Source organism: Mustela lutreola, chromosome 15 (genome assembly GCF_030435805.1).
Source record: "Mustela lutreola isolate mMusLut2 chromosome 15, mMusLut2.pri, whole genome shotgun sequence".
NCBI classification, from domain to species: domain Eukaryota; kingdom Metazoa; phylum Chordata; class Mammalia; order Carnivora; family Mustelidae; genus Mustela; species Mustela lutreola.
The window spans coordinates 32,196,715-32,221,224 of record NC_081304.1 but is presented as its reverse complement, the minus strand read 5'-3'; the positions used below and the strand labels follow the sequence as shown (position 1 = coordinate 32,221,224).

Here is a 24,510-nt window from a genome sequence, read left to right as displayed (position 1 = left end):
CTCTCATTGTGGTTTTTAATTTACATTCCCTGAAGCTAATAATGTTAAGTATCTTTTCATGTGCTTATTGGTTATTTACATATCTTCTTTGGAGAAATATCTATTTGAATCCTTTGTCCATTTAAAAATTAGGTTGTCCAGGAGCTTGGCTGGCTCAGTCAGTTAACCGGCTGCTTTTGGCTCAGGTCATGATCCCAGAGTACTGGGATCGAGCCCCAAGCCCCACACTGGGCTCCCTGCTCAGTAGGGAACCTGCTTCTCCCTTTCCCGCTCCCCTACTTGTGTTCCCCCTCTGTCTCTGTCAAATAAATAAAATCTTAAAAAAAATAATTAGGTTGTCATTTTATTACTGAGTTGTAGAGTTCTTTATACATTCTAGACAGTTTCCTTTATCAGAGCTATGATTTGTAAACATTTTCTCCCATTCTGTAGGGTCTTGTCACCTTCCTGAAGTTGTCCTTGGAAGCAAATGTTTTACTTTCAGTGAAGTCCAATTTAGTTAATTTTTTCCTTTTGTCCTTTGTGCTTTTGGTGTCATATCTAAGAAGTCATTGCCCAACCAACTCAAAGTCATGAAGATGATTATTTGCTTCTCTGGGCATTCTGTTGATGTATGGTAACTTCGGAGAGATTATAAAAGAGACATTTGATTAACAAATTATATCTTTAGTCTATAAAATTAATTTTTCTTCCCTTTATTGCAGTAAGATAATGACTTATGCTGTTATAATCCATGTTTTTCACATAATTTGCATTCTATTGATGGTAATGATCTAAAGCAAGGGTCAGCAAATTAGGCCCACTGTGAAAATGCAGCCTAACATATATTTTTGTAAGCAAGTATCTACTGTCACTTGATCATACTCATTCATTTTCCAACAGCACAGTTGGAAAATGGGATTACAGGCCCCTATCCCTAAAATATTTACTTTCTGGCTTTTTACAGAAAAGGCCAGCCAACCTCCAATTTAAAACATTAAGGTGCTCCTAGGTGGCTCAGTCGGTTGAGTGGCTAACTCTCGATTTCAGTTCAGGTCATGATCTCAGGGTACTGGGATGGAGCCCCATGTGAGGCTCTGTGCTCAGTGGGGAGTCTGCTTGAGGATTCTCTCTCTCTCTCCCTCTCACTCTGCCCCTCCCACTGCCCACACACTCACTTGAATAAATCTTAAAAAAATATATAATCAAATAAATCTTAAAATAAATACTCAAATAAATCTTAAAAAAAAAATAGAACATCAAAAAACAAAATGTCATTTTATTGAAATTATATACAATTGAAATACATTTCATCAAAAATGTTAAAGTAAACGTCAAATATTTAAAATGTAAAGTTATATTCATGTCTTCAGGTTTCCTCTAAAAATTAAATATCATCTATTAAAATTAAAAGAAAACTCAAATTAGAATAAGCAAATACCAACATTTCAATTAAGATACTCTAAATAAAATAGATGTTTTAATTTAAATTGGGGGGAAATTTTAATGAAATCTTAATATCTTTATAAAAACAAAACCGTTCTCAATTCTAGCACTCAATGTCCATCTAGTGACTCATAGAAATTATCTCCATCATGCTTCACACATCATATTACCTACATACATACACACTGAAGAGTAATAGTTGTTTAATATTGCAACATATTTCTCAGCCCCTCTGTGTAACTTTTGCAAACACCACCCTAATTACTGTGAACCACAAATGGAACATAAAGAGAAGCAAGAAAAATGGGTGCTTTGCACTACTGGGAAATAGTATATTATGTAAGAATCTATTGCATTTATGATCTGAGAGAAGGGATTTAACAAGTTAGTCTGTCTTTTCCTCTTACCTAAACCCTTGGCCACTCAAATCCAGAGCATTCTGTCCCCAAAACAGACAGCAGCACAACCCATTCTGTGTCAGACACTGGGCATGAGCTCTGGGGCCTGAAGAGCATTCCTCAAGAGAAAAGTAGTTTAGGAGAAATCATGCTAATTCCACACAGAGAATCCAGAATGACAGAAGCACCTGTGTGCGCGTGTGCGTGTGCGTGTGTATGTATGTGTTGGGGCTGAGGGTTCTGTTTTTTGTTTTTTCCTCTTCTACATGTAGCAAGTACTAACATTTATGTGTGTGGGGGGGGGAATGACCACATTCAGAGGCCTACTTATGCCTAAGATTGCCATTTTTTTGTTAGGGGGAGAAAGGATTTTTTAATATTTGGTAAAATATACATAACAAAATTGAGGCGTGTGTGTGTGTGTGTGTTTTAAGTTGGTTTTTGTTTTTGTTTTTTTTTAAGTAATCACTACCATGGGCTCGAACCCACAACCCCGAGATCAAGAGTCACATGCTCTCCTGACTGAGCCAGTCAGGCACCTGTGTTTTTCAAATAAATGTGTATTTGTGCTATGTGCTAAAACCAGAGCAGGAGCCTCTCCTGCCTGCATCTGCAGGTGGTATTTCTGGAACTGTAAGAGGAGATTGGCATGAAAACCTGGAGTTTAGGTAGAATCATTGTGGAATTAGTAACTAAGAACCAGGGTCTCAACCCAGAATATCACACCATAATTCAAATCTAGAACTATGTTGTGGCCCTGAGTCTTTAAGTAAGTTTAGTTGGTTGGCTTCCCTTAGATAAGAGAATTTTTACTATCCCATAAAGTTTTCGATAACATAGATGTTTGAAATGTATTAGAAAAGCCAACATATTAGAGAATTTAACCTTATCGAATGTGTGATTTTAATTTGAAATGTTTATTGTCATTAGACACAATATTTTAAAATTTTTATCCAAGTACTCCAGGCTTTCCAATGTAAACTCTACTCTTCAACATAGTTTTAAAAAGTGAAATAGTGACTTGTGACAACAAAAAACAATAGCTCCTGGTCAATTCCAGTCCTAAACACTTTCCATTCTTTTAGCTCTTCATGTAGTAACCTCCACCTCTCTGTGATATAGTGTTCTTTTGATTCATCAATTGCAGGTGGTCTCCAGTGATTTCTTATGATAAATGCAACTTCCAAATATATCACCATCTTTTCTTGGGTCCATGTTTCACATTTGAGTTACCATGACTATGTAAATATTGTTCAAGGCTGATCCAACTGTATACTATGATTTTACTTCATCTCCTGTAAATCTATTTAGTTTCCCTTGAATTAATAATTAACTCAAGTTTTAAAATAAACATTTCCATTTTCGAACAGCTTTGGATTTACAGAATATCGCAAAGATACAACAGAGAGATCCCATAAAGCCTCCACCTAGTTTCCCTTATTATCAATTTCTGTTACTTACACTGGGGTACAGTTGTCACAATTAGTGAATCAATAATGATGCATTATTAACTAAAGTCAATATTCTATTCAGATTTCCTCAGTTTTTCCTTAATGTTTTGTTTTGTTTTGTTTCTGTTCCAGGATCCTGTCTCCTTGGACTCTTTTTGGTTCTGAGAGTTTCCCAGACCATCCTTTGTTTTTATGACTTTGACAGTTTTGAGGAATGCTAGTCAGGTATTTTGTAGAATAACTGTCAATTAGGATTTGTCTTTTTTTTTTTTTTTTAAGATTATTTATTTATTTATTTGACAGAGATCACGAGTCGGCAGAGAGGCAGGCAAAGAGAGAGGAAGGGAAGCAGGCTCCCTACTGAGCAGAGAGCCTGATGTGGGGCTCAAACCCAGGACCCTGGGATCATGACCCGAGCCGAAGGCAGAGGCTTTAACCCACTGAGCCACCCAGGCGCCCCTTGTCTTGTGTTTTTAATCATGATTAGACTAGCGTAATTTATTTTTGGGAAGAAGACCATTCTCATCAGTGAGAGTACCTACTATTGATACGACTTATCACTGTTGGCACTAACCTTGATCTTCTGGCTTAAGGGAGTGTTAACTGCCCCTCCCCCCATTTCTATACTATACTCTTTGAAAGGAAGTCACTATGTTCAGCTCTGCCTAATGATAACCTAGCTCTGCGTAAGTTATTTGGAATTCTTCTATCTCGAAGATTTGTCTATTCTCCCCATTTATTCAATCATTTATGTATACAGTGTGGACTCATGGATATCTATTTTTTATACTTTGGGTTATCATCCAATGCAACTTTTTTTTCATTATTTTTAAATTGTTCCAGCTTGGCCATTGGAGTTCTGTCAGGTGGCTTCTGTATCCTTTTAACATATCTCCATCCTTGTGGTGGGATTTTTAAAACTAATTTAATTTTTAAAATATTTATTTATTTGAGAGAGAGCAGGGTGGGGCACAGTCAGAGAGGGAGAGAGCATCTCAAGCAGGCTTCCCACTGGGCACTGAGTCTGATATAGGGCTCAACCCCACAATCATGACTCAGATGAAATAAAAAATAGGATGGCAAACAGACTGAGCCACCCGGGCACTCTTAATTTTTTTTTTTTAAGTATTCTCTTACTTTTTGGTACTACAAAATGCTACAGGCTCATATTGTACTTTTTCTATTCCAGTTTTAGAATCAGTCATTTCTCCAAGGAACTCTGGTTTCTTTTGTCGGAGAACGGTATTAGAAGCCAAGATCTGAGTGCTAGTGTGCTCACTGGTACTAGGGTGTCTTGCTTCTAGGCTCTTCCAGCTGACAGATACAGGAGACATACATAGTGTACTAATCTGTGTAGACCCACATATCTATAAATATTTCCATAGGTAGCTGAGTCTCTCCATATAAACACAAGTTCATACCATCTCCAATTCTATTCCAAGTACCACATGGATCATTCCTACATCTTCCCCTTACTTATCTATAAACTCCCAATCCAACAAGAACATAGCTCTCACCATCAGTCATCCACTTACTTACGGTTCAATTCCAATATACACAGTTTTTTCAGAATTATTAACCCAGGAAGCAACTAGTTTATTTTTTTTTTTTAAGCAGTCTGCATACAGTACTTTTGTACACTGCCTTTGCCTTTAGTTTTACAGACTGCACTCATTTCCAAAGTTACTTGGGTCAGACCTTTATTCTCTCAGAACCTCCAGAGAGGTTTCTTCATATATTTGCAATATATTTAGATTCGTTTGTCACACTATGCATTTTATACTGAGTTCCCTCAACCTCCTAGATTATACTTAAAATTTGCCTGCACAGGGCGCCTGGGTGGCTCAGTGGGTTAAGCCTCTACCTTCGACTCAGGTCATGATCCCAGGGTCCTGGGATCGAGCCCCACAGCGGGCTCTCTGCTCAGTGAGGAGCCTGCTTCCCCCGCCCCCGCCTGCCTTTCCGCCTGTTTGTGATTTCTATCAAATAAATAAATAAAATATTTTAAAATTAAAAAATAAAATTTGCATGAATTAAAGTATACTCTTCGTGCTGTAAAGTTCTGTGGGTTTTTGAAAAAATTCTACAGGTTTTAATGTCTTATATTCACCATTAGAGTATCACACAGAATAGTTGCATCACCCTAAGAAACCCACGTGTTTCACTCCCATCCTCCTAAACCGCTGACAACCACTGATCTGTTTATCATTTCCATAGTTTTGTCTTTCCCAAAAGTCATATAATTGGAATCATACAGATGTGGTTTTTTCAGGCTAGCTTCTTTCCCCTATCAGTAGGCATTTCAGATTCATCCACATCTTCTCATAGCTCATTTAACTGCTGAGTAATATCCCATTGTAGGGATACACCAGCCTCATTTTTCGTGTACTTAAATTTCTTTGAACTTAGTTAAATTTTGCAATACTCAATACTGAAATATTTCAGTACAAGTTCTACATGGTCATTTGTCAGATGATCTATCCATTATTTTTTCCCCTGCTAGAGACACCACACCTGCAGTTTCTCAGTGTCCTGCTCCCATCTAGACTAGCTGTCCTCAAACAGAGCTGCAGAATTGTCCTCCTGGGTTTGCTCTCTGACATCATGCTGGAACATGCTGGAAATTCCTTTGTCTCTCTCTACATAAACTTCTTGTTCTCTGCATCCAATGTCTTCTTTTTTCTTGGTTTACTTCTTTCTTTTAGGGGAACATATCCTTCAGCACCTTCCTGAGAAACAATGAATGGAAGATACGGCACTGAAAAGTCTGGCTTCCTTCATAATTGGAGTTTAGATGTGTATAGAATTGAACATTGAAAATAAATTTTTAGGAGTGCCTGGGTGGCTCAGTCGTTAAGCGTCTGAAAATTAATTTTTAGGAGTGCCGGGTGGCTCAGTCGTTAAGCGTCTGCCTTCGGTTCAGGTCATGATCCCAGCATCCTGGGATCGAACCCTGCATCAGGCTCCCTGCTCATTGGGAAGCCTGCTTCTCCCTCTCCCACTCCCCCTGCTTGTGTTCTTGCTCTTGTTGTCTCTCTCTCCGTCAAATAAATAAATAAAATCTTTAAAAAAATAAATTTTTACTCAGAAATGTCAGAGAATTGTTCCATTGTTATTGTTGTTTTAGTTGTTAGTACTGTTGCTTATTGTCCCAGTGTTGTTAATGAGAAATCGAATGATATTCTGATTCAGGGCTGAGATGGAAGGTGTGATAGGTAATCTATTTTGTTTTCCTTAAAAGATTTCAGGATATTTTACCTATGTTTTTCTAAAATTTCACAATGCTGTAACTTGGTGAGAGTTTCATTTTTGTTCATGGCGCTGGGCATTTGGTCATCTCTATCCATTTGAAGACTCCTATCTTTTAGTTCTGTAGAATATTTTTGTACTATCTCTTTGATAATATTCTTCCTATCATTCTGCCTTTTTTTCCTGGAACACTCATTAGTAGTTTTTAAACTTTTTGAATTCTCTAATTTTCTTATCTTTTCTCTCCTTATTGTCCTCTATTTGTTTTTCTGGTTTCTGAGAAGTCTCCTTTGTTTTATCTTTCAATTCTTTTCATTTCTTAAATTCTTACTGTCAAAAGTTTCAAGAGTGATCCTTTTTCACTCCATGATTATTTTATATATACACCATGCTCACAGGTCTACCCTCCTTTTTTTTTAAAATAAATATTTTATTTATTTATTTGACAGACAGAGATCACAAGTAGGCAGAGGCAGTTGGGGGGGGGGGGATGGGGGAAGGAGCAGGCTGCCAAGTAGAGAGCCCCATACAGCCGTCAATCCCAGGACCCTGGGATCATGACCTGAGCTGAAGGCAGAGGCTTTAACCCACTGAGCCATTCAGGCATCCCCTTTTTCCCTATTTACTTGTTTCAGTCTCCTTCTTTCTTATTAGACATTTTCCTTAAACATCTGGCAGTCCTTGACCGGCCATTCATATTTACAAGTAGGTACAAAAAAGCTGATTGGAAGCAGCCTATAGAAGGGCATGACTTGACTGTAAGGAGAACTGGCTACAATTCTTTTACTTTTGGCCAAATCAAAAATTTTCCAGAGCTTCTATCTTCTGTGTCAGCCTCCACCACTCAGGTACTTGGTACCCTGTTTTGGAGTCTCTCATAGGTTGTGTGAGGGAATTTAGTTTATTTTGGGTGCCCCTCTGGGACTCTGCCAGAGAGAGTGGGTGGGGAGGGGCAGAAGGAGAAAGAAAGAGAGAGAGAATCTTAGCAGGGTCCATGCCCAGCAGGGAGCCCAACATAGGACTTAATCCCACAACCCCAAGATCACGACTTGAGCCAAAATCAAGTCAGACACTCAACAGACTGAGCCACCCAGTCACCCCTAAAATACCACGCTTTTGAATCAAATGTCTTATTATGTACACAATATAATAGTATAGAAGTCATGTACATGATATATAAAAATGTACATACATGAGAGGCTTGTGCTCAAAAATGTTTTAAAAAGATTTTATTTGACAGAGAGAGAGATCACAAGTGGGCAGAGAGGCAGGCAGAGAGAGAGGAGGAACAGGCTCCCTGCTGAGCAGAGAGCCTGATGCGGGACTCGATCCCAGGACCCTGAGATCATGACCTGAGCTGAAGGCAGAGGCTTAACCCACTGAGCCACCCAGGTACCCCTCAAAAATGTTTTGATGATGGTATGAGTGGTTAGGAAACTTTGTAGGCTACCATAGTAGACCAAAAGCAAACTGTCCTGGGTTGGTGTCATATATATTTCCTTATGTTTGTACCCCTGAAGTCCATCCAGCCTAAGGCCTGGCATAGCAAGAGTGCTCGATAAATGTTCAGAATGAGAATGAACACATGAAGAGATAAACCGATGAATAAAAGGAAATTCATTTAGGTGTCCAGGGTAGGATAACGAGCATGTGAAGGTGTTAGGATTCAAATTCAGATCTACTTACCTCCAAATGTACTGTTAAAAGAATAGGTCATTGCACAGCACATGAAACAGGTCAGCAAGGAGGAACATGGGATGTTCTTCCAACTAGTTATTTTAAAAACACACGTGCATCTACATACGGATAAGCCCTGAGCAACAGAGAAAAGCAGTACATTAATCAGGTGGTTTTTATCATCCTGTCAGCTTTTCCACAAGGGAGACATTATTCAGAAACACAGAAAGGCAAAAGAGCTACATCCAATTATGTACTTGGGTAGCACCAAAGGATGTGTCTTGTATCCTCCTAGAGGCCAAGGACACTTGTTTCTCTCTAGGATACATGAAGGGACTTTCTCGAATTTTTTTTTCCCCCCAGCATAGGCCACATCTCCCCCCTGAATACAATAAGAAAAAAAATTAAGACAAGAACTTTAACCTACTTTCTAAGCTGTATCCTCACAATATTAAGTTACCACAAGACAGAGTTGAGATGGGGCGCCTGGGTGGCTCAGTCATTAAGTGTCTGCCTTCCACTCAGGTCATGATCCTACAGTCCTGGGATCGAGACCCACATCGGGCTCCCTGCTCGGCAGGAAGCCTGCTTCTCCCTCTCCTACTCCCCCTGCTTGTGCTCCCTCTCTCACTGTCTGTCAAATAAATAAAAATGAAATATTTAATTAAAAAAAAAAAGACAGCGTTGAGTTTCATTTATTTCTCCCTCCAATGGACAGTAAAGTGGACCAACATCTGAAGTGCAAATGTTGATAATCCAAGGGTGCAGGTGTTCAGAGCCCAAGTAAGAAGCAGTGTGAAATTCGGGAGAAATTCCGTGTGCAGGGCCCTCAACTACCAGCTCATTTCTATATGTGATCACATTTAATCTTTACAACAACTCTACTTTAATCTTTACAACAACTCTAAATGTACCACTATTATCCACATTTTATAGATGAGGAAAAAGAGGCTTACGCAAGTCAAGGAACTTGTGTAAAATCACACAGCTAGTAGGTGGTATAGGGGATTTAAAGAAAAGTCCATCACGCCAGACCAGAGTTCTGGATTCCAGAATCAGATAGGGAAAGGAGTGCCTCTGCCCACCCAAGGTTGCTTTTAGATGACAGGTAGAAGGAAACATTTTGTGAAGTCACTGAAATTTCTGGAGTTGTTTCGTTATTGAAGGCTTACCTAACAGACATTGGTTGATAACAAGGAGTTTCTTTCTTTCTGTCTTTTTTTTTTTTTTAAGCGTTAGTAGCAGTGTAAACTTTGGAAACCACTTTAATAATCTGACACAATGCAAATCATGCTTAGTGAGAGCTTCTATTGCTTTATCCCCAAATGAGTACTTCCTCTGAGGCTCAAAAATGATAGGAGCTCTGCAGGCAAGACTGAATGTGTGGGGGTGTGGCTTTGGCATTCAGAGAGTTGAATACAAATTGCTGCATCAACATCTAGAGAGAGAGATTTTCTTAAGGGGCAATCAGAGTATTTGTACAGTACATTGTCAGATGGAATTGTAACTACAGCCCCAATATATGTGTACTTGCAAACTAAGAGTTTATAAGAAACTTTCTGGAACTGTGACTTGATAAAACATTATTAAAAGACATGCCTATAAATTTTTTTTTTTAATCTGTATTTAGTTGAGGGCACCTGGGTGGCTCAGTGGGTTAAAGCCTCTGCCTTTGGCTCAGGTCATGATCCTGGGGTCCTGGGATCGAGCGCCGCATCGGGCTCTCTGCTCAGCCTGACCCCTCTCTCTCTGCCTGCATCTCTGCCTACTCGTGATCTCTGTCAAATAAATAAATAAGATCTTTAAAAAAAAAATCTGTATTTAGTTGAAGCTAAAAACAAACAAACACGTTAGATAAGCAGTTATTGCATCCATAAAGGTGAGAGATCTGAATAATCCTTTAGACTATTTCTTTTGTATTAAGAAGCTTACCTAATGGGGCTTCCTAGTTGCACATTTAAAGTAACACCCACTTGGGGGTGCTTGGGTGGCTCAGTGGGTTAAAGCCTCTGCCTTTGGCTCAGGTCATGATCCCAGGGTTCTGGGATGAGCCCCCTTGGGCTCTCTGCTCAGCAGGGAGCCTGCTTCCCTTCTCTCTCTGCCTACTTGTGATCTCTCTCTGTCAAATAAATAAATAAAATAAAATTTAAAAAAAGTAACACTCACTTGCTCATTTTGGGAAAAACTATAAAGCTTTTTTCTAAATGCAAATATTTTAAGATTGAGAAGCTGAATATATCACTTCGGCATATAAATTGTGTTTGGTGAATACATGCTATGGCACTGTAAAAAAAAACAACAAAAAAAAAAAACAACTTTTTTTTTCAAGATTTTATTTATTTATTTTTTGGGGGGGAGAGGGAACTCAAGGGGGTTTGGGGTAGAGGGAAAAGCCCATTCCCAGAAGGGAAGGGGATGAACTGGGAGCCTGACGTGAGGCTTATATACCAGGCTCCTAGGATCATGACTTGAGTCAAAGGCAGATGCATAACTGACTGAGCCACCCAGGCACTCCAACACTGTAAAATTATTATGGAGGCTTAGGAATGTACAGATAGAAATATATATTTTTTTAAAGATTTCATTTATTTATTTGACAGAGAGATAGAGAGCACAAGTAGGCAGAGCAGCAGGCAAAAGGAGAGGGAGAAGCACGTTCTCTGCCGAGCAGGGACCCTGATGGGACTCAGTCCCAGGACCCTGGGATCATGACCTGAGCTGAACGTAGCCGATCAACTGACTGAGCCACCCAGGCGCCCAGATAGAAATATTTCTTATCTCATTACTGAAGTAGATACGTTTTTGTAGGGATGAGTATGTTATTTAAGATGTGACTTGCACTGTAGCAGAAACTGAAATCCAGCAGATAAAGGATAAAGGATATCCAGACTTGTTTTTCATCTCTTATTAGAGGAACTGGAACTAGAAAAAGAAAAATGTCCTGGACTATGTTTGCCTGGCAAGGCTCATTCCTGACTATGTACTGAGAAGGTCCTACATGTGGTACTAATCGTGAACAATCCAGACTTCAGAAAATATATCCATGTTGGCTCATTAAGACCTGATGAAACTGGTGGAGGAGAGGGAGAGGTTTATATTCCCGCAGAAAGGAGAGGAAGTTCCTCCAAAGGCAACCATTCTCACTCTCAATCATCAAATACAAAGAGAGATCCCAAGACAAGAAATGGAGACTCTGAGCCAAAGGAAAAAAAATTTTTTCTCCCCTCAAGGCTGGATTCCACAAAGAGAAGAAAAGAAGTTGGAAGGAATTACAACTGGTGAGGCAGAGTGGCTCCTGGCCAAGTGGATGCAGGTGGAGACCAGACAAGAAGGGACCCCATGGGCATGGGTCTAGATTGTAGACTACAGAGGTATCACCTCTGGGGCCAGCATGGCGGTGCCAGCACCAACCTGAAAGCCAGTGGGATCCCAGAACTGTAGAATCTAATCTGCAAATTTTGGAAATTTCATCTGCAAATTCCACAGTGAACGGACAGTAACATTTATTTACTTAGAACAAAACCTGTTATGAACTCCGCAAACTCCGCATGCCACGTTACTTCAGTGCAACAATGGTTACACAACCCTGCACTCTGGCGCGGCAATTCTGAGTCAACTAGAATGCAACCCAACGGAGCGGAGCAGAGCAACACCTCCTCCTCAAGGCTGTTCCCACTGGTAGGGCAGTTGGTTTCCACCAGGTCTTGGTACCCTATCGCTAAACAATAGTAACAGCTGATGAAGCGTGCGTAAAAAAATGTATTAATTTTAAAAAGTGTATTACTTATGGTGACAAATATTAACAATGTAAAATATTACCCATGACAAAAACACCTGCGGGGTGGGGAAGAGAGGGAGAGAGAAAGAGAGGCCATGACAAAACTGAATTTGTTTTTTTTTTTTAAGATTATTTATTTATTTATTTGACAGACAGAGATCACAAGTAGGCAGAGAGGCAGGCAGAGAAGCGGGGGCGGGGGAGGGTGGGGTTGGGAGAAGCAGGCTCCCTGCTGAGCAGAGAGCCTGATGCGGGGCTCCATCCCAGGACCCTGGGATCATGACCTGAGCTGAAGGCAGAGGCTTTAACCCACTGAGGCACCCAGGGGCCCCAAAACTGAATTTCTGAGTTCAGTGTAAGTAAAAATCACAAAACCAAGTCATTTTCCTCTCGGCTTGAGATTGCTAAACATTTTCCTTAAAGAGCCAGGTAGTAAATATTTGAGGCTTGTGGGTCATATAGTCTAGGTGGCAACAACTCCACTCTGCAAGTAAATCTAGAAAAGTAATTCTGAGAGTGTTCAGCTAATCTGGGCTACCTTTTAAAACAACAGAGAAAAAAAACAGCGATGCTCTCAAAACCTCAAAAAATTTTATTGAAATAATTTCTAACATACTTGGTAGCATTATTAACCTCTAATATCAGTATTACTACTAATAATCATAGCTTACACTTTTACAGGACTCACACTATAAGATCTGTCACAAAAAGGTAGCATTTTTGGCAAATAAAGCATAACTGCTTATGTTTTTCACAAAATTCCTTAAAGAGCCATTTATTCCAATTAGGAAATGTACAACATGATTTGCAGTTTTAATTTTTAAGGGGAAGAACTAACCAGAAAGAGGGAGTCCTGATATTAATAGGAAGACGTGGTGAAAATACATCTCTTTATAACAGATCATTTTAAGGGCTGGTTTCTGGCAAAATCATGCCCTGTTGTTATTAATGATGGGAAGAATTAGCCAAAAACAAAACAATAGAAGTCAACGAATAAGGGAAGCCAGTCCTCAAATAAGAGTACCAAGACTATATTATTAAAGGACTTATTTGGGCCTGTAAAGTGGCCATAATTTTTATACTGTGGAATGAAAGCAATCCTTGTACCCATTGTGTCTATCCACTGGTAGCAACAGGATGAGGTTTCCATAGAAACAACATTCTGCTGATCTAACGGCCCACCTCTTTCAAAAAGCAGTCAGTAAATTGTCAATAATATTCATTTTTAACAGAGATTTTACTGGTAATAAAGAAGTTACAGCAGCAATCTGTCCCTCAATATAGTTTGCTAGAGAGAATTCAAATGTAAATGAAATAAAAAAGATATATACTATTTCTTCCTTTTTCAGAGACTATTTAGCACTAAAATATGTAGAACAACGGAGCAGAGTCATGCAAATCAACTGCTCCTGGGGGGAACTCCTGCACCCCGTAGACTCAAGTACTCCTAATCTCTGAGTCTCTTTACCCAGTAAAAATAACAGTTATCCCCAAGGAAGACAGTAGGGATTGACACATGAATAAGGAAAACAGAATTTCCAGATTTGGAAGGCCATATTTCAGGACAAATTAATCTCCAATACTCCCTATCCCCAATAATGCCTTTAAGAGAAATGGTACTGGAGAGTGATATTGCTGATTTTGTAAATAATTTTTCCCAGTTGTTTTGAAAAACAATTTTATTGAGTGATAATTTACATACTATACAATTCAGTCTCTTTGTGTACAATTCAGTGATTTTTAGCATATTTACAGAGTTGCATAACTATCACCATGGGTTTAGGGAATTTAAGTGTTTGGCAAATAACTGAAACACTGGGTTTTGTCACTTCAACCCTTTTTTCCCTCAAGTAAATATTTCTAGGGTAAAATACAGTGCTGACACTAGTATATATATATTTACTAGATTGAGTCGAAAGCATTTAAAGTTGTTTTTTTTTTAAGATTTTATTTATTTATTTGACAGAGAGAGATCACAAGCAGGCAGAGAGGCAGGCAGAGAGAGGAGGAAGCAGGCTCCCTGCTGAGCAGAGATGTAGAGATGTGGGACATGATCCCTGAGATCATGACCTGAGCTGAAGGCAGCGGCTTAACCCACTGAGCCACCCAGGCGCCCACATTTAAAGTTTTTTGAGGAAGTAACTTTTTATAAACAGCAACAACAGTGCTGAAAATAAGGCAACTTCTGAGGATTAAGCTAGTAAAATGTATACTTCATAAATTAGCTGGCTGTGGGAACCAGCTAAAACTGCCAGTGAATGTGTAACTGAGGAGCTGACAAACACTCTGAACCCCTAATTAAAATGAGGATGTAATCTTATCTAATCAATGCCTAGTATCTGTTTAAACGAAGTTTTTTTTTTAAGATTTTATTTATTTACTTGACAGAGAGAGATCACAAGCAGGCAGAGAAGGAGGCAAAGAGAGAGGAAGGGAAGCAGGCTCCCTGCCGAGCAGAGAGCCCAATGCAGGACTCGATCCCAGGACCCTGAGACCACGAACCGAGCGGAAGGCAGCAGCTTAACCCACTGAGCCACCCAGGCGCCCTTAAACAAAGTTTTATGTGAAGATCAGTCTACAGAAAGAGAATTGCCAGGGCTCACTGGATTGAGCGCCTAACTCCTGATCTCATCTCAGGTCTTGATCTCAGGGTCCTAAATTCAGGCTCTGTGTTGAGCTCCTTGCTGGATGTTGAGCTTACTTAAAAAAAAAAAAAAAAACTGCTAATCTTTACCCAGCACCATTATCCAAGGAACAGACACACAAAATCCAGCGGGTTACAAATTTTCCTGTTTTAAAAGAGGTATACTCTGAGCAGGGCGGGGATCATTTTTTCAGGTCTCACCACTGAATGAGCTCTCTCAAAACAGTTTGCCTCATTTACTAAGCAACTGCCTGATTTTGTTTTTCACACCTGCTAAAACAGTTATCTTGGTGTGTACAATCTGAGCATCCTGGTTACCCAAAATGAATGTGTTCCCCCGACTCCCCACCACCCAGCTTGCTTTCTTGTTTTGCACTCTTGTAGACCAAAATATGTTAATCAACTCTGCAATACTAATATTAAGATCACACCCTTGGGGCACCTTGGTGGCTCAGTCCCGTTATGCTTCTGACTCCTGGTTTAAGTTCAGGTCATGACTTCAGGGTCCTGGGATCAAGCCCTGCGGTGGGCTCTGTGCTGGCGGGGGCGGGGGGGATTCTGCTTGAGATTCTCTCTCTTCTCCCTCTGCCCCTCACCCCCACACTCATGCTCTTCTCTTCGAAATAAATGAATCTTTAAAAAAAAAAAAAAAAAAATCACACCCTTAACTTTAATATAATCATCAAACTAATGTCATCCTGGGAGACCTTGGTAAACAGCCATTCAGATTTTTCCTGCTATATTCTGCCCTCATTATGGACCCCAGAATTTATAATTTTGTTACATTCAAATACAGTAAGTCAGTAAGTCAATAGAGGAACAAGAATGTCCTATTCACTCCATATTAAATTCTACTTGTATTCCTCTGAACTGAACATCAGAAGTGATTGCACAAAATTGGACAAGAATAAATCAAATTCACAATTTTCTTTTATTTCTGCAACAAAAATACCTTGGAATTAAAAGCACCTATGTTTAAATCACTTCAGTTATCATTAACTTAACATTAATCAACAGATGAACCTAAATAACTCTGAGTGGATGGATAAAATAAGTGTGCTCTGGGGCGCCTAGGTGGCTCAGTGGGTTAAAGCCTCTGCCTTCGGCTCAGGTCATGATCTCAGGGTCCTGGAATCAAGCCCCACATCAGGCTCTCTGCTCAGCGGGGAGCCTGCTTCCCTCCTCTCTCTGCCTGCCTCTCTGCCTACTTGTGATTTCTCTCTGTCAAATAAATAAATTCTTAAAAAAACAAAAAGTGTGCTTACTGAATAACTAATGAAAAAATCAATATATGATATACACAAAATTTTTTTTAAAACTCCTATCTTTTCTGCTACTAACTGAATAGGACAATGCTAGAAACTGAATCAATTTGTTGAAATAGTGTCTTTTTTGGTCAGCTTCTCATTTTAAAAATTATTAATTTTTTAAAGCCTCTGCCTTCAGCTCTGGTCATGATCCCAGGATCCTGGGATCAAGCCCTGCATCAGCTCTCTTCTCAGCAGGGAGTCTGCTCCCCACCCACTCCCACCCCCGCCTGCCTCTCTGCCTACTTGTGATCACTCTCTGTCAAATAAATAAAATCTTAAAAAAAAAAAAAACAATTTAAATCCTCTTTGCAGAAAACGTACATGTACGGGGCACCTGGGTGGCTCACTGGGTTAAAGCCTCTGCCTTCGGCTCAGGTCATGATCCCAGTGTCCTGGGATCAGGCCCCGCATCTGGCTCTCTGTTCAGCAGGGAGTCTGCTTCCTCCTCTCTCTCTCTGCCTGCCTCTCTGCCTAATTGTGATCTGTCAAATAAATAAATAAAATCTTAAAAAAAAAAGAAAAAAGAAAGAACGAAAACGTACATGTACACATATGCATAATTTTGGAACCCATCACAGAGAGTTCAAGGACTACCAAAGATCTTCTATGAATCTGTTCTGAATCAAATTGAATTTGCTATTATGGGATCAATCAGAGACATCTGTAAAATGCAATCAACTTTTAGAACTAAGAAAACATGGCTTCCTAAACAACCTACTTATTTTTTAATCTCAAAGGCACTTAAAAATTTTAAATTTTATTTATTTGAGAGGATAAAGAATGGGGGGGGGGGATGCAGAGGAAGAAGCAGACTCCCTGCTAACCAGGGAACCAGACATGGGGCTCAATCCCAGGACCCTGAGATCATGACTCAGGCTAAGGCAGACACTCAACCAACTGAGCCACCCAGGCGCCCCAGCACTTAGGATTTTGAATATATTTGTTTTTCCTTCTTTACTATGACTTCTGGGATGACTGGAGTTAAATTTGTAGTCTGCCTTTAGTAACTGGCCAGGCAATTACTGCAGGCATTTTGTATAGTAATCTTACCCATGACTTCATCTTAATTCCTCTCCCCTTATTTTCCCATTTCCCCTGAGTTTTTAGTCCAGTTATACTTTTTTTTTTTTTTTAATTTGACAGAGAAAGAGATCACAAGTAGGCAGAGAGAGGAGGAAGCAGGCTGCCCACTGAACAGAGAGCCCGATGTGGGGCTCGATCCCAGGACCCTGAGATTATGACCTGAGCCAAAGGCAGAGGCTTAACTCACTGAGCCACCCAGGCACCCCCTTAGTCCAGTTTTAATAATGTTTTAGGGTATCAATGACTCACACCCTTGAGGCCTATTGCAAATACACAGTATGAAAAAAATCCCCCTTAAACTCAGGATGCAGATGTTTTAGCATATATATGGCAGCAGGGTTTTCTTAAAAATGGAATTCATTACTAATATTTAAAAATCCCAACATTTCACATAAAAATCCAGATTTCAGATGTCTCTGGGAAAAAAATGTAACAAGTTCTTATCTCCCTGGGCCAGCATGCAAGTCCTGAGCAGTAACTATGGTCTCCGAGGGTCACAATTTTCACACATCCATTTTGCTCTATATACATTTTGTCTATATACTACCTGAGAGGTCCAGGGGTGACTTCAGAAAGAGGTACAAACTTCAGGATTCTGCAAACACACACACACGCTTTTTCTTAATCTCCGAAAGGGCTGGACAGGCAACAGGCACAATTCACTCTTCAAACCCTTCACCGAACTTCTCCTCTGCGCTAGGCCTAACCGGTAGGCGATTAAAGAGAGGCTGAAATCTGAGTCCTGGTTGACTTCTCAGGGCTCGAACCACTGCCACTAGAACAAGGTGTGCTCAAGCGAGCTACACAAAGTTACGTTTTGAACCCACAGCAGAACGGTACTTAGCGCAGAGTATTTACTAAGTAATCTAAGCTGGGTTGCTCTAAATTAGACACGTGTCTAAGCAAACCGCCGCCTGTGCGGAGGAGAAAGGGCAGGAAGACAAAAGTCACGTCTCGGCTCGGGACTGAATCCCAAGCACCAGAGTTCCCAAACCAGCCCCACTCTCCGAGGATGTTCGCGTTTCTGGAGCAACCGCCAGGTCCCTCCCCCCCCTTGGCTCCGCCCCCAGCAGGCTTTCCCGCCAAAGGCCGTTAACACCGCAGAGCATTGTGGGACAAGACTCAAGGCTAGGTTTCACCCAAGGCATTCAAGGCGCGGACTTGTTTTAAAAAGAGACTCATTCCCGGAAAAACTATCTTTTAAGGCTCGTCAGGGATAGTAACCCCTCTAAGGAGGAATCTGTGTTTAATTTTTACCAAACGGATAGTCGATTCACTTGCAAACCACTCTGCCAATCGGGAACGCGAGGAACTTTTTTCTCCTTTCGCGCGGAGGGTGACGTCGCGCATGCGTGAGCGTACCTTTCGCGGCACCCGTTACGCTCTTGCGCGTGCGTACTGAGATCGAATAGCTGCTTCCTCCCGCTTCTCTTCCTCCCTCCCCCCATATCCGTGCGCCGAGCTGATAAAGGCGCCATTTTGGAGGGGCCGCGGGAGACGTGGTGTCGCTGCGGGCTTGCTCTGCCGTGCGCTAGGCTTGGTGGGAAGGCCTGTGCTCGAGTCCGCGCTTTTCGTCGCCGCCATGTCGGGAGGTGGTGTGATTCGTGGCCCGGCAGGGAACAACGATTGCCGCATCTACGTGGGTAACTTACCTCCAGACATCCGAACCAAGGACATTGAGGACGTGTTCTACAAATACGGTGCTATCCGCGACATCGATCTCAAGAATCGCCGCGGAGGACCGCCCTTCGCCTTCGTTGAGTTCGAGGACCCTCGGTGAGGCGGCCCGGGGCTTGCCGCCTTGAGGCAATAAGTTGGAGTAGTCGGGGAAGGCCTCGATACAGAGAATGGGGAGGTGGGCTCTTAGGTTGGGGGTAAGACGATATCGCCCATGCAGGAACCGAGTAAGGAGCCGACTCGCGGTGTTTTTTCTGGTGGCTGGGCCCACGGACGTCCCCAGAGCGGACTCTCCGTCTCGGAGCGGGAAACTGAGGCGCCGAGGGCTGGTGTAGTGGTCGGGAGCCTGGCGTGCTTCTGGGTGGGGGAGGGGCCATTCCTATTATGCAGCGCATGTGGGCTCTTCCACGCTGGGTGCGCATGTGCGGGGGCCGCTAGTTCCTGACTGAGTTAGCGGCCCCTCCCGGGCCTTATTCTTAAACCTCTTGCTTTCTATGATCACGCAGAGACGCGGAAGACGCGGTGTATGGTCGCGACGGCTATGATTACGATGGATACCGTCTGCGGGTGGAGTTTCCTCGAAGCGGCCGTGGTACAGGCCGAGGCGGCGGCGGGGGTGGAGGTGGCGGGGCTCCCCGAGGCCGCTATGGCCCCCCGTCCAGGCGTTCTGAAAACAGAGTGGTTGTCTCCGGTGAGTTTATTGTTCGTGAGGGGTGTTGAGAAGGGACAGGAACCACTTTTAAGTTTCTCCTTGAGTGACCAGTTTTGACCAATTCAAGTTTTTGTGGTACGTCGTAAATTACTTAAGTTTCTTGGGTGAATTTAGTAAACGAAGATTACCGTAGTGGAGATAACGCCAACATACTACTTATTTAATTTACCATTAGGTTGGATACCTAGAATATGAAGATTTTGACAGATAATTTTGGACTTCGGATTCCAGGATTTTAATGAACTGTTCTTTACCTAGGACCGTGAACTAATCATTTATTTTAAAGTAGTCCTTGTTCTAGTGTAAATTTATGTTTAATGTGAAATGTAGGGTGATTGGTATTGAAAAAATACTTTTTTAGGACTGCCTCCAAGTGGAAGCTGGCAGGATTTAAAGGATCACATGCGTGAAGCAGGTGATGTATGTTATGCTGATGTTTACCGAGATGGCACTGGTGTCGTGGAGTTTGTACGGAAAGAAGATATGACCTATGCAGTTCGAAAACTGGATAACACTAAGTTTAGATCTCATGAGGTAGGTTTTACATTTACTCTTTTCTTTGGCCAGAATTGGATACAGTGGTCTAAACAGTGGAATTTGAAGGTAAGATTCAGGCAAGGGTGTCCAAGTAAAGTACCAGATTCCTGGTTTTAGTTACGTTGTATTCGTTCAGCATGCCTGAAGACAGGTGAAAGCTTAGATCTTTCAATCGAAAGTTCTGTCTATTCAATAGGGAGAAACTGCCTACATCCGGGTTAAAGTTGATGGGCCCAGAAGTCCAAGTTATGGAAGATCACGCTCTCGAAGCCGTAGTCGTAGCAGAAGCCGTAGCAGAAGCAACAGCAGGAGTCGCAGTTACTCCCCAAGGAGAAGCAGAGGATCACCACGCTATTCTCCCCGTCATAGCAGATCTCGCTCTCGTACATAAGATGATTGGTGACACTTTTTGTAGAACCCATGTTGTATACAGTTTTCCTTTACTCAGTACAATCTTTTCATTTTTTAATTCAAACTGTTTTGTTCAGAATGGGCTAAAGTGTTGAATTGCATTCTTGTGTAATATCCCCTTGCTCCTAACATCTACATTCCCCTCATGTCTGATAAATTGTATTTTAAGTGATGTCATAGACAGGATTGTTTAAATTTAGTTAACTCTCCATGCTCTTCAGACTGTGATATTGTGTAAATGTCTATTCTGCTCTGGTTTGTGTGAACTGGGATGTTGGGGGTGTTTGTGGTTATCTTACCTGGGGAAGTTCTTATGTTTATCTTGCTTTTCATGTGTCTTTCTGTAGACATATCTGAAGAGATGGATTAAGAATGCTTTGGATTAAGGATTGTGGAGCACATTTCAATCATTTTAGGATTGTCAAAAGGAGGATTGAGGAGGATCAGATCAATAATGGAGGCAATGGTATGACTCCAAGTGCTATTGTCACAGATGAAATTGGCAGTATTGACCTTATACTAAAAGGCAAGGGTTGAAAGTGATTATATATATATATACATCTACCTTAAAACATTTGCAAACATCTTATGCAGTTATCTTTAGCTACAATTGCTTTGCTCTTTAAACCTTGGCAATTGTGGCAAAATTATATTGCCCATTTTGTAACAGTTTATTTTGCTCCCTTCCCCCCTTTTTTGTTTTAATAGGGACTAATGTGGGAAGAACTGGCTAATTTGTCACAGTGCTTAGTTACAACTGTTAATGTGTGACCTGCTGTTGGTGTACATGTGGGTACAGGGTGTCTTTAATTCCAACCAGATAGAGTATAATATCAATACTGCTAAATCTGCATGTCCTCTGTGTGACTGATATAGCGTTGCTATTTCATTTTTTTAAGACAAAATGAAAGCAAAATAGAATTCCAATGTATTGGTGTAGATAATCTAGTTGGGAATACTTTTAAGTCTCACCTTCCCCTTTTAAACTAATATTCATAATTGACTCATGTTTAAAACACTTTAATTTACAAATTAAATTGCAGATGGGAGCATTAGGTTTAGTTTAGACTTAGGGTGGGTAGCAATACCAGTAAACTTTTCAACTACATAACTTTTTGCAACCACAAAACCTGTAATACGCTGTACAGTAACAAGTGTTGGCATTATCAGTTGAACTGTAAATATAAAATGCTTCTTCCAATTAGTCTCTATGATGATTAAGTTTCTAAAATTTATCTGAACACCATTCAGAAACTTGTTTTGGGGAATTTGATAGTTATTGATGTACATCTGTTAAACTGATGACAGACATAACTCATCATTCCCCAGAAACCTTTTTTGATTACAGTATCTAACATTTTGCCTCCTCTTTTTTGGTTTTGCTGGTTATAAAGGTTTGGATTGGAGAGGGCTCACTGGATCCCAATCCTTGGAGCTGGATCATTGGATTCAAATCATAATGTGGATAGGATAGGGAGGATGAATTACAAGGATTCATGGAGCGGGATCAGATTACCAGGAACATAGGAGTGGATTCCTGCCCCAACCAAACCGCATTCGTGTGGATATTTTTTTTTTATTCAACTTAATTGGCTATTCCAAAGATTTTTTTTTTCCTATTTTTGACGATTGGAGCCCTTAAGATGCACGATGGAATTGTGTTTTGCATTTTTTGGTAAAAGGAGCAAAGCGAGGACCTGGAGATAATACGCTGGAGCAATCTCCTTGGAAGGATTCAGCACGAGTAGATGGTAAACATTTAAAGGGGAAAGGGGGGGTTTGTTTAAATAGTAAATCAGTAAGTCACTTCTAAATTTAAAGAACAAAATTGGAGTTGAAGAATAAGTAGGTTTCCAATTGGCTATTGCCGTTTTTCTTTGAAAAAAATAAACATTTTTTAAAAAACTATGCATGGTTGTCCTTTTTCCTCTTCATGTAAAATTTTAATTGGGTGACTAGTTTATCAGTTAATACTTTGATAAGATTCTGTTACTTGTTAGTAAATTAAAGGTTCTTGAAAGATTATTTCTAATAAATACTGTTAATTATAAAAGTCTTTTCGGGGAGATAAGGTAAGAATAAGGCAATTGTGTATATAGTATGTTAAATGGGTGATCTAGTTTCTGAAAGATAATCTTCCCATACTTTGATAAAAATGATTAAATTTATAGATGTCTATTTTTTGGTGATCATCTAGACAACATAGGCTTTGTGCAGAATCGGGTAGTGACTAGTTAATGTTAACTTGGAGATAGCCTTTGAGATTTTCAAGCTTTTCTCAAAAATTGGTAAGTATTAAATGTTAAAGTCAGTGCAGATTAGAAATCTTAACACAAATTACATTTTTTTCTGAGATGTAATACACTAGAATTTTAACTGCTTATTTATTGTTCATGAGAAGCTGGGCTTTCTTTATAATTGTGCCTTGCAAATCCTTCTCAACTATAATATTCTGTATCCAGAACATACCAAAGCAGTGATATATATCTTAGTCTGCTCGTTCTTGTATCTTTTTATTTGATAGCCCCTTGGTGCTAAATTTTCAATGAGTTGGGGGAGGAGATTTTTACTTAAAATCCCTAATCTTTTTCTTTTGATTTCCTCATAGCTAGTCAAAACCATCAAAACACTTTTTTCTGCACCCAAAAGAAATAACTAAATACTAACATTTGCCTTGGATGCTAATAAGAGTTGGAAGCTGAATTTAAGACCACTATGGAGGTGACATAATTCGAAACCTAGGAAAAGCTAGACATAATCTTGGTAATAGAAGAAGTGGCCCCAAGGGACTTGCATAAGGACACGCAACCAAAACATTTAGATGAGCCTTGTGGAATGTAAGGAGGAAGATCAGGGATGTTAAATTTAAAACTAAGATTGCACTTGTAAATTGGTTTAGATTAAGGAAGTTACTAGTTTCTATGCAGGAATTCAAAATACAATGTTCAAGAAGTGGAAGGATTTTAACTATTTCATGTATAGAGTATAAGTATTTTTAAACAACTAATTTTGGAAAGGTTAATGTAAGCTAAACTTAAGCCTATGTTCATTGAATGTGTTGGAAACCAGATCAAGATGAAAAATTGCCTTCAGTGAAGATTGAGTGCATTTAGGCGAAGTTGAAAGCTGTGTTCTGCTAAAAACTTGAGTAGTCCAAACGTCAGAATTGAGGTATAGAAAGTACTGTCTGATAATAGGGTGTCTGAAGATCAGAGGACTTGGCTGCATATTTATAGAAGATAGATAGGCACCAGACCAGATAGCTCAGAGCTGTGAGGGCAGATGCAGACTTGTTTTTCAGTCTTAGGAAATGAACCCTAAACCTCTGCCCATTTTGGCAGCTGTAAGAAGAAAGTTGTACCATTTTGCAACTAAAAAAGTAGCCCTGAATTGTTCCCCTTTTCTCTCCCTATTTATGTTCCCTTAGAGTAGTGTAGGGAGCCTGTAATTAGTTTGTTATTTTCTAACCAAGGAAAAACTTTAAGAAGCAATTACTTTTCATAACGTCAGATTGAATAACCCACCTTGCTGTTCAGCCCACATCCTTCTGGAAACAAAAGGTAAGAAACCTATTTTCTGATTCCTAATTGTTTGGGATCTGAATTTTGTTTTTTAAAATTTGTTTAATTTTTTAAAAAGAACTATGAACAGAGTTTCCTTGTTAAAAATGTTTCTCCCCACTAAGTTTCATACCTTCATAAATTGAGTGCTCCCGTGTCCACTTAACTGTAAATATGATTCTAGGTTTGTTTTTTGGGGTTTTTTCCAAGTTTTCTGTGTAGATGAATTTCTTATATGTTTCTTCTCACTTTGTATATGAAAGTGTACTGAAACTACAAATTAAGTTCTGTGTATTTACCATAAATAGTATAAAAAGAGACTTGGGCTGAAGTTCTGTTGTAATAACCAGTCTTTGGTTTAATTAGTTCATCCCAGTATGAAGAGTGCAAAGGCAGAAAACGTGTTCACAATCTCTTATCCAAAAAATTCTGCGTTGAATGTGAAACCTGACCAGAATTGATGCCCTTGTTTTGCACTTAACTGGGAATACATGGTCTTCTGCAGATTTACTGAGGTTTCGTTATACACTTTGCATAGGCATTGCTGGGGGTGTTACATGATACAGAGTCTATTTGTATACCTTACTTTATTTTATTA

The 24,510-nt window shown here is 40.2% G+C and overlaps 1 protein-coding gene and 1 long non-coding RNA gene across 3 annotated transcripts; one reads left to right on the top strand and one right to left on the bottom strand.

Annotated features, from left to right (window-relative positions):
- On the bottom strand, positions 1-18,365 carry LOC131816796 (uncharacterized). Of its 2 annotated transcripts, XR_009348185.1 has the most exons (4): positions 17,563-18,365; positions 8,210-8,336; positions 5,789-6,003; positions 1-620 (listed from the first exon to the last, which is right to left on the bottom strand). It is a non-coding gene; the product is annotated as an uncharacterized LOC131816796 (long non-coding RNA). The 2 variants fall into 2 exon arrangements; XR_009348184.1 differs by lacking the exon at positions 1-620 and having other exon boundaries at positions 1,242-6,003.
- A 91-nt stretch (positions 18,366-18,456) lies between these two features.
- On the top strand, positions 18,457-22,260 carry SRSF1 (serine and arginine rich splicing factor 1). The gene is made up of 4 exons (XM_059149793.1): positions 18,457-18,791; positions 19,199-19,383; positions 19,766-19,938; positions 20,138-22,260. The coding sequence occupies exons 1-4, from the start codon at positions 18,598-18,600 to the stop codon at positions 20,330-20,332; spliced, it is 747 nt and encodes a 248-aa protein (XP_059005776.1). The 5' UTR covers positions 18,457-18,597; the 3' UTR covers positions 20,333-22,260.
- Positions 22,261-24,510: the final 2,250 nt, after the last annotated feature.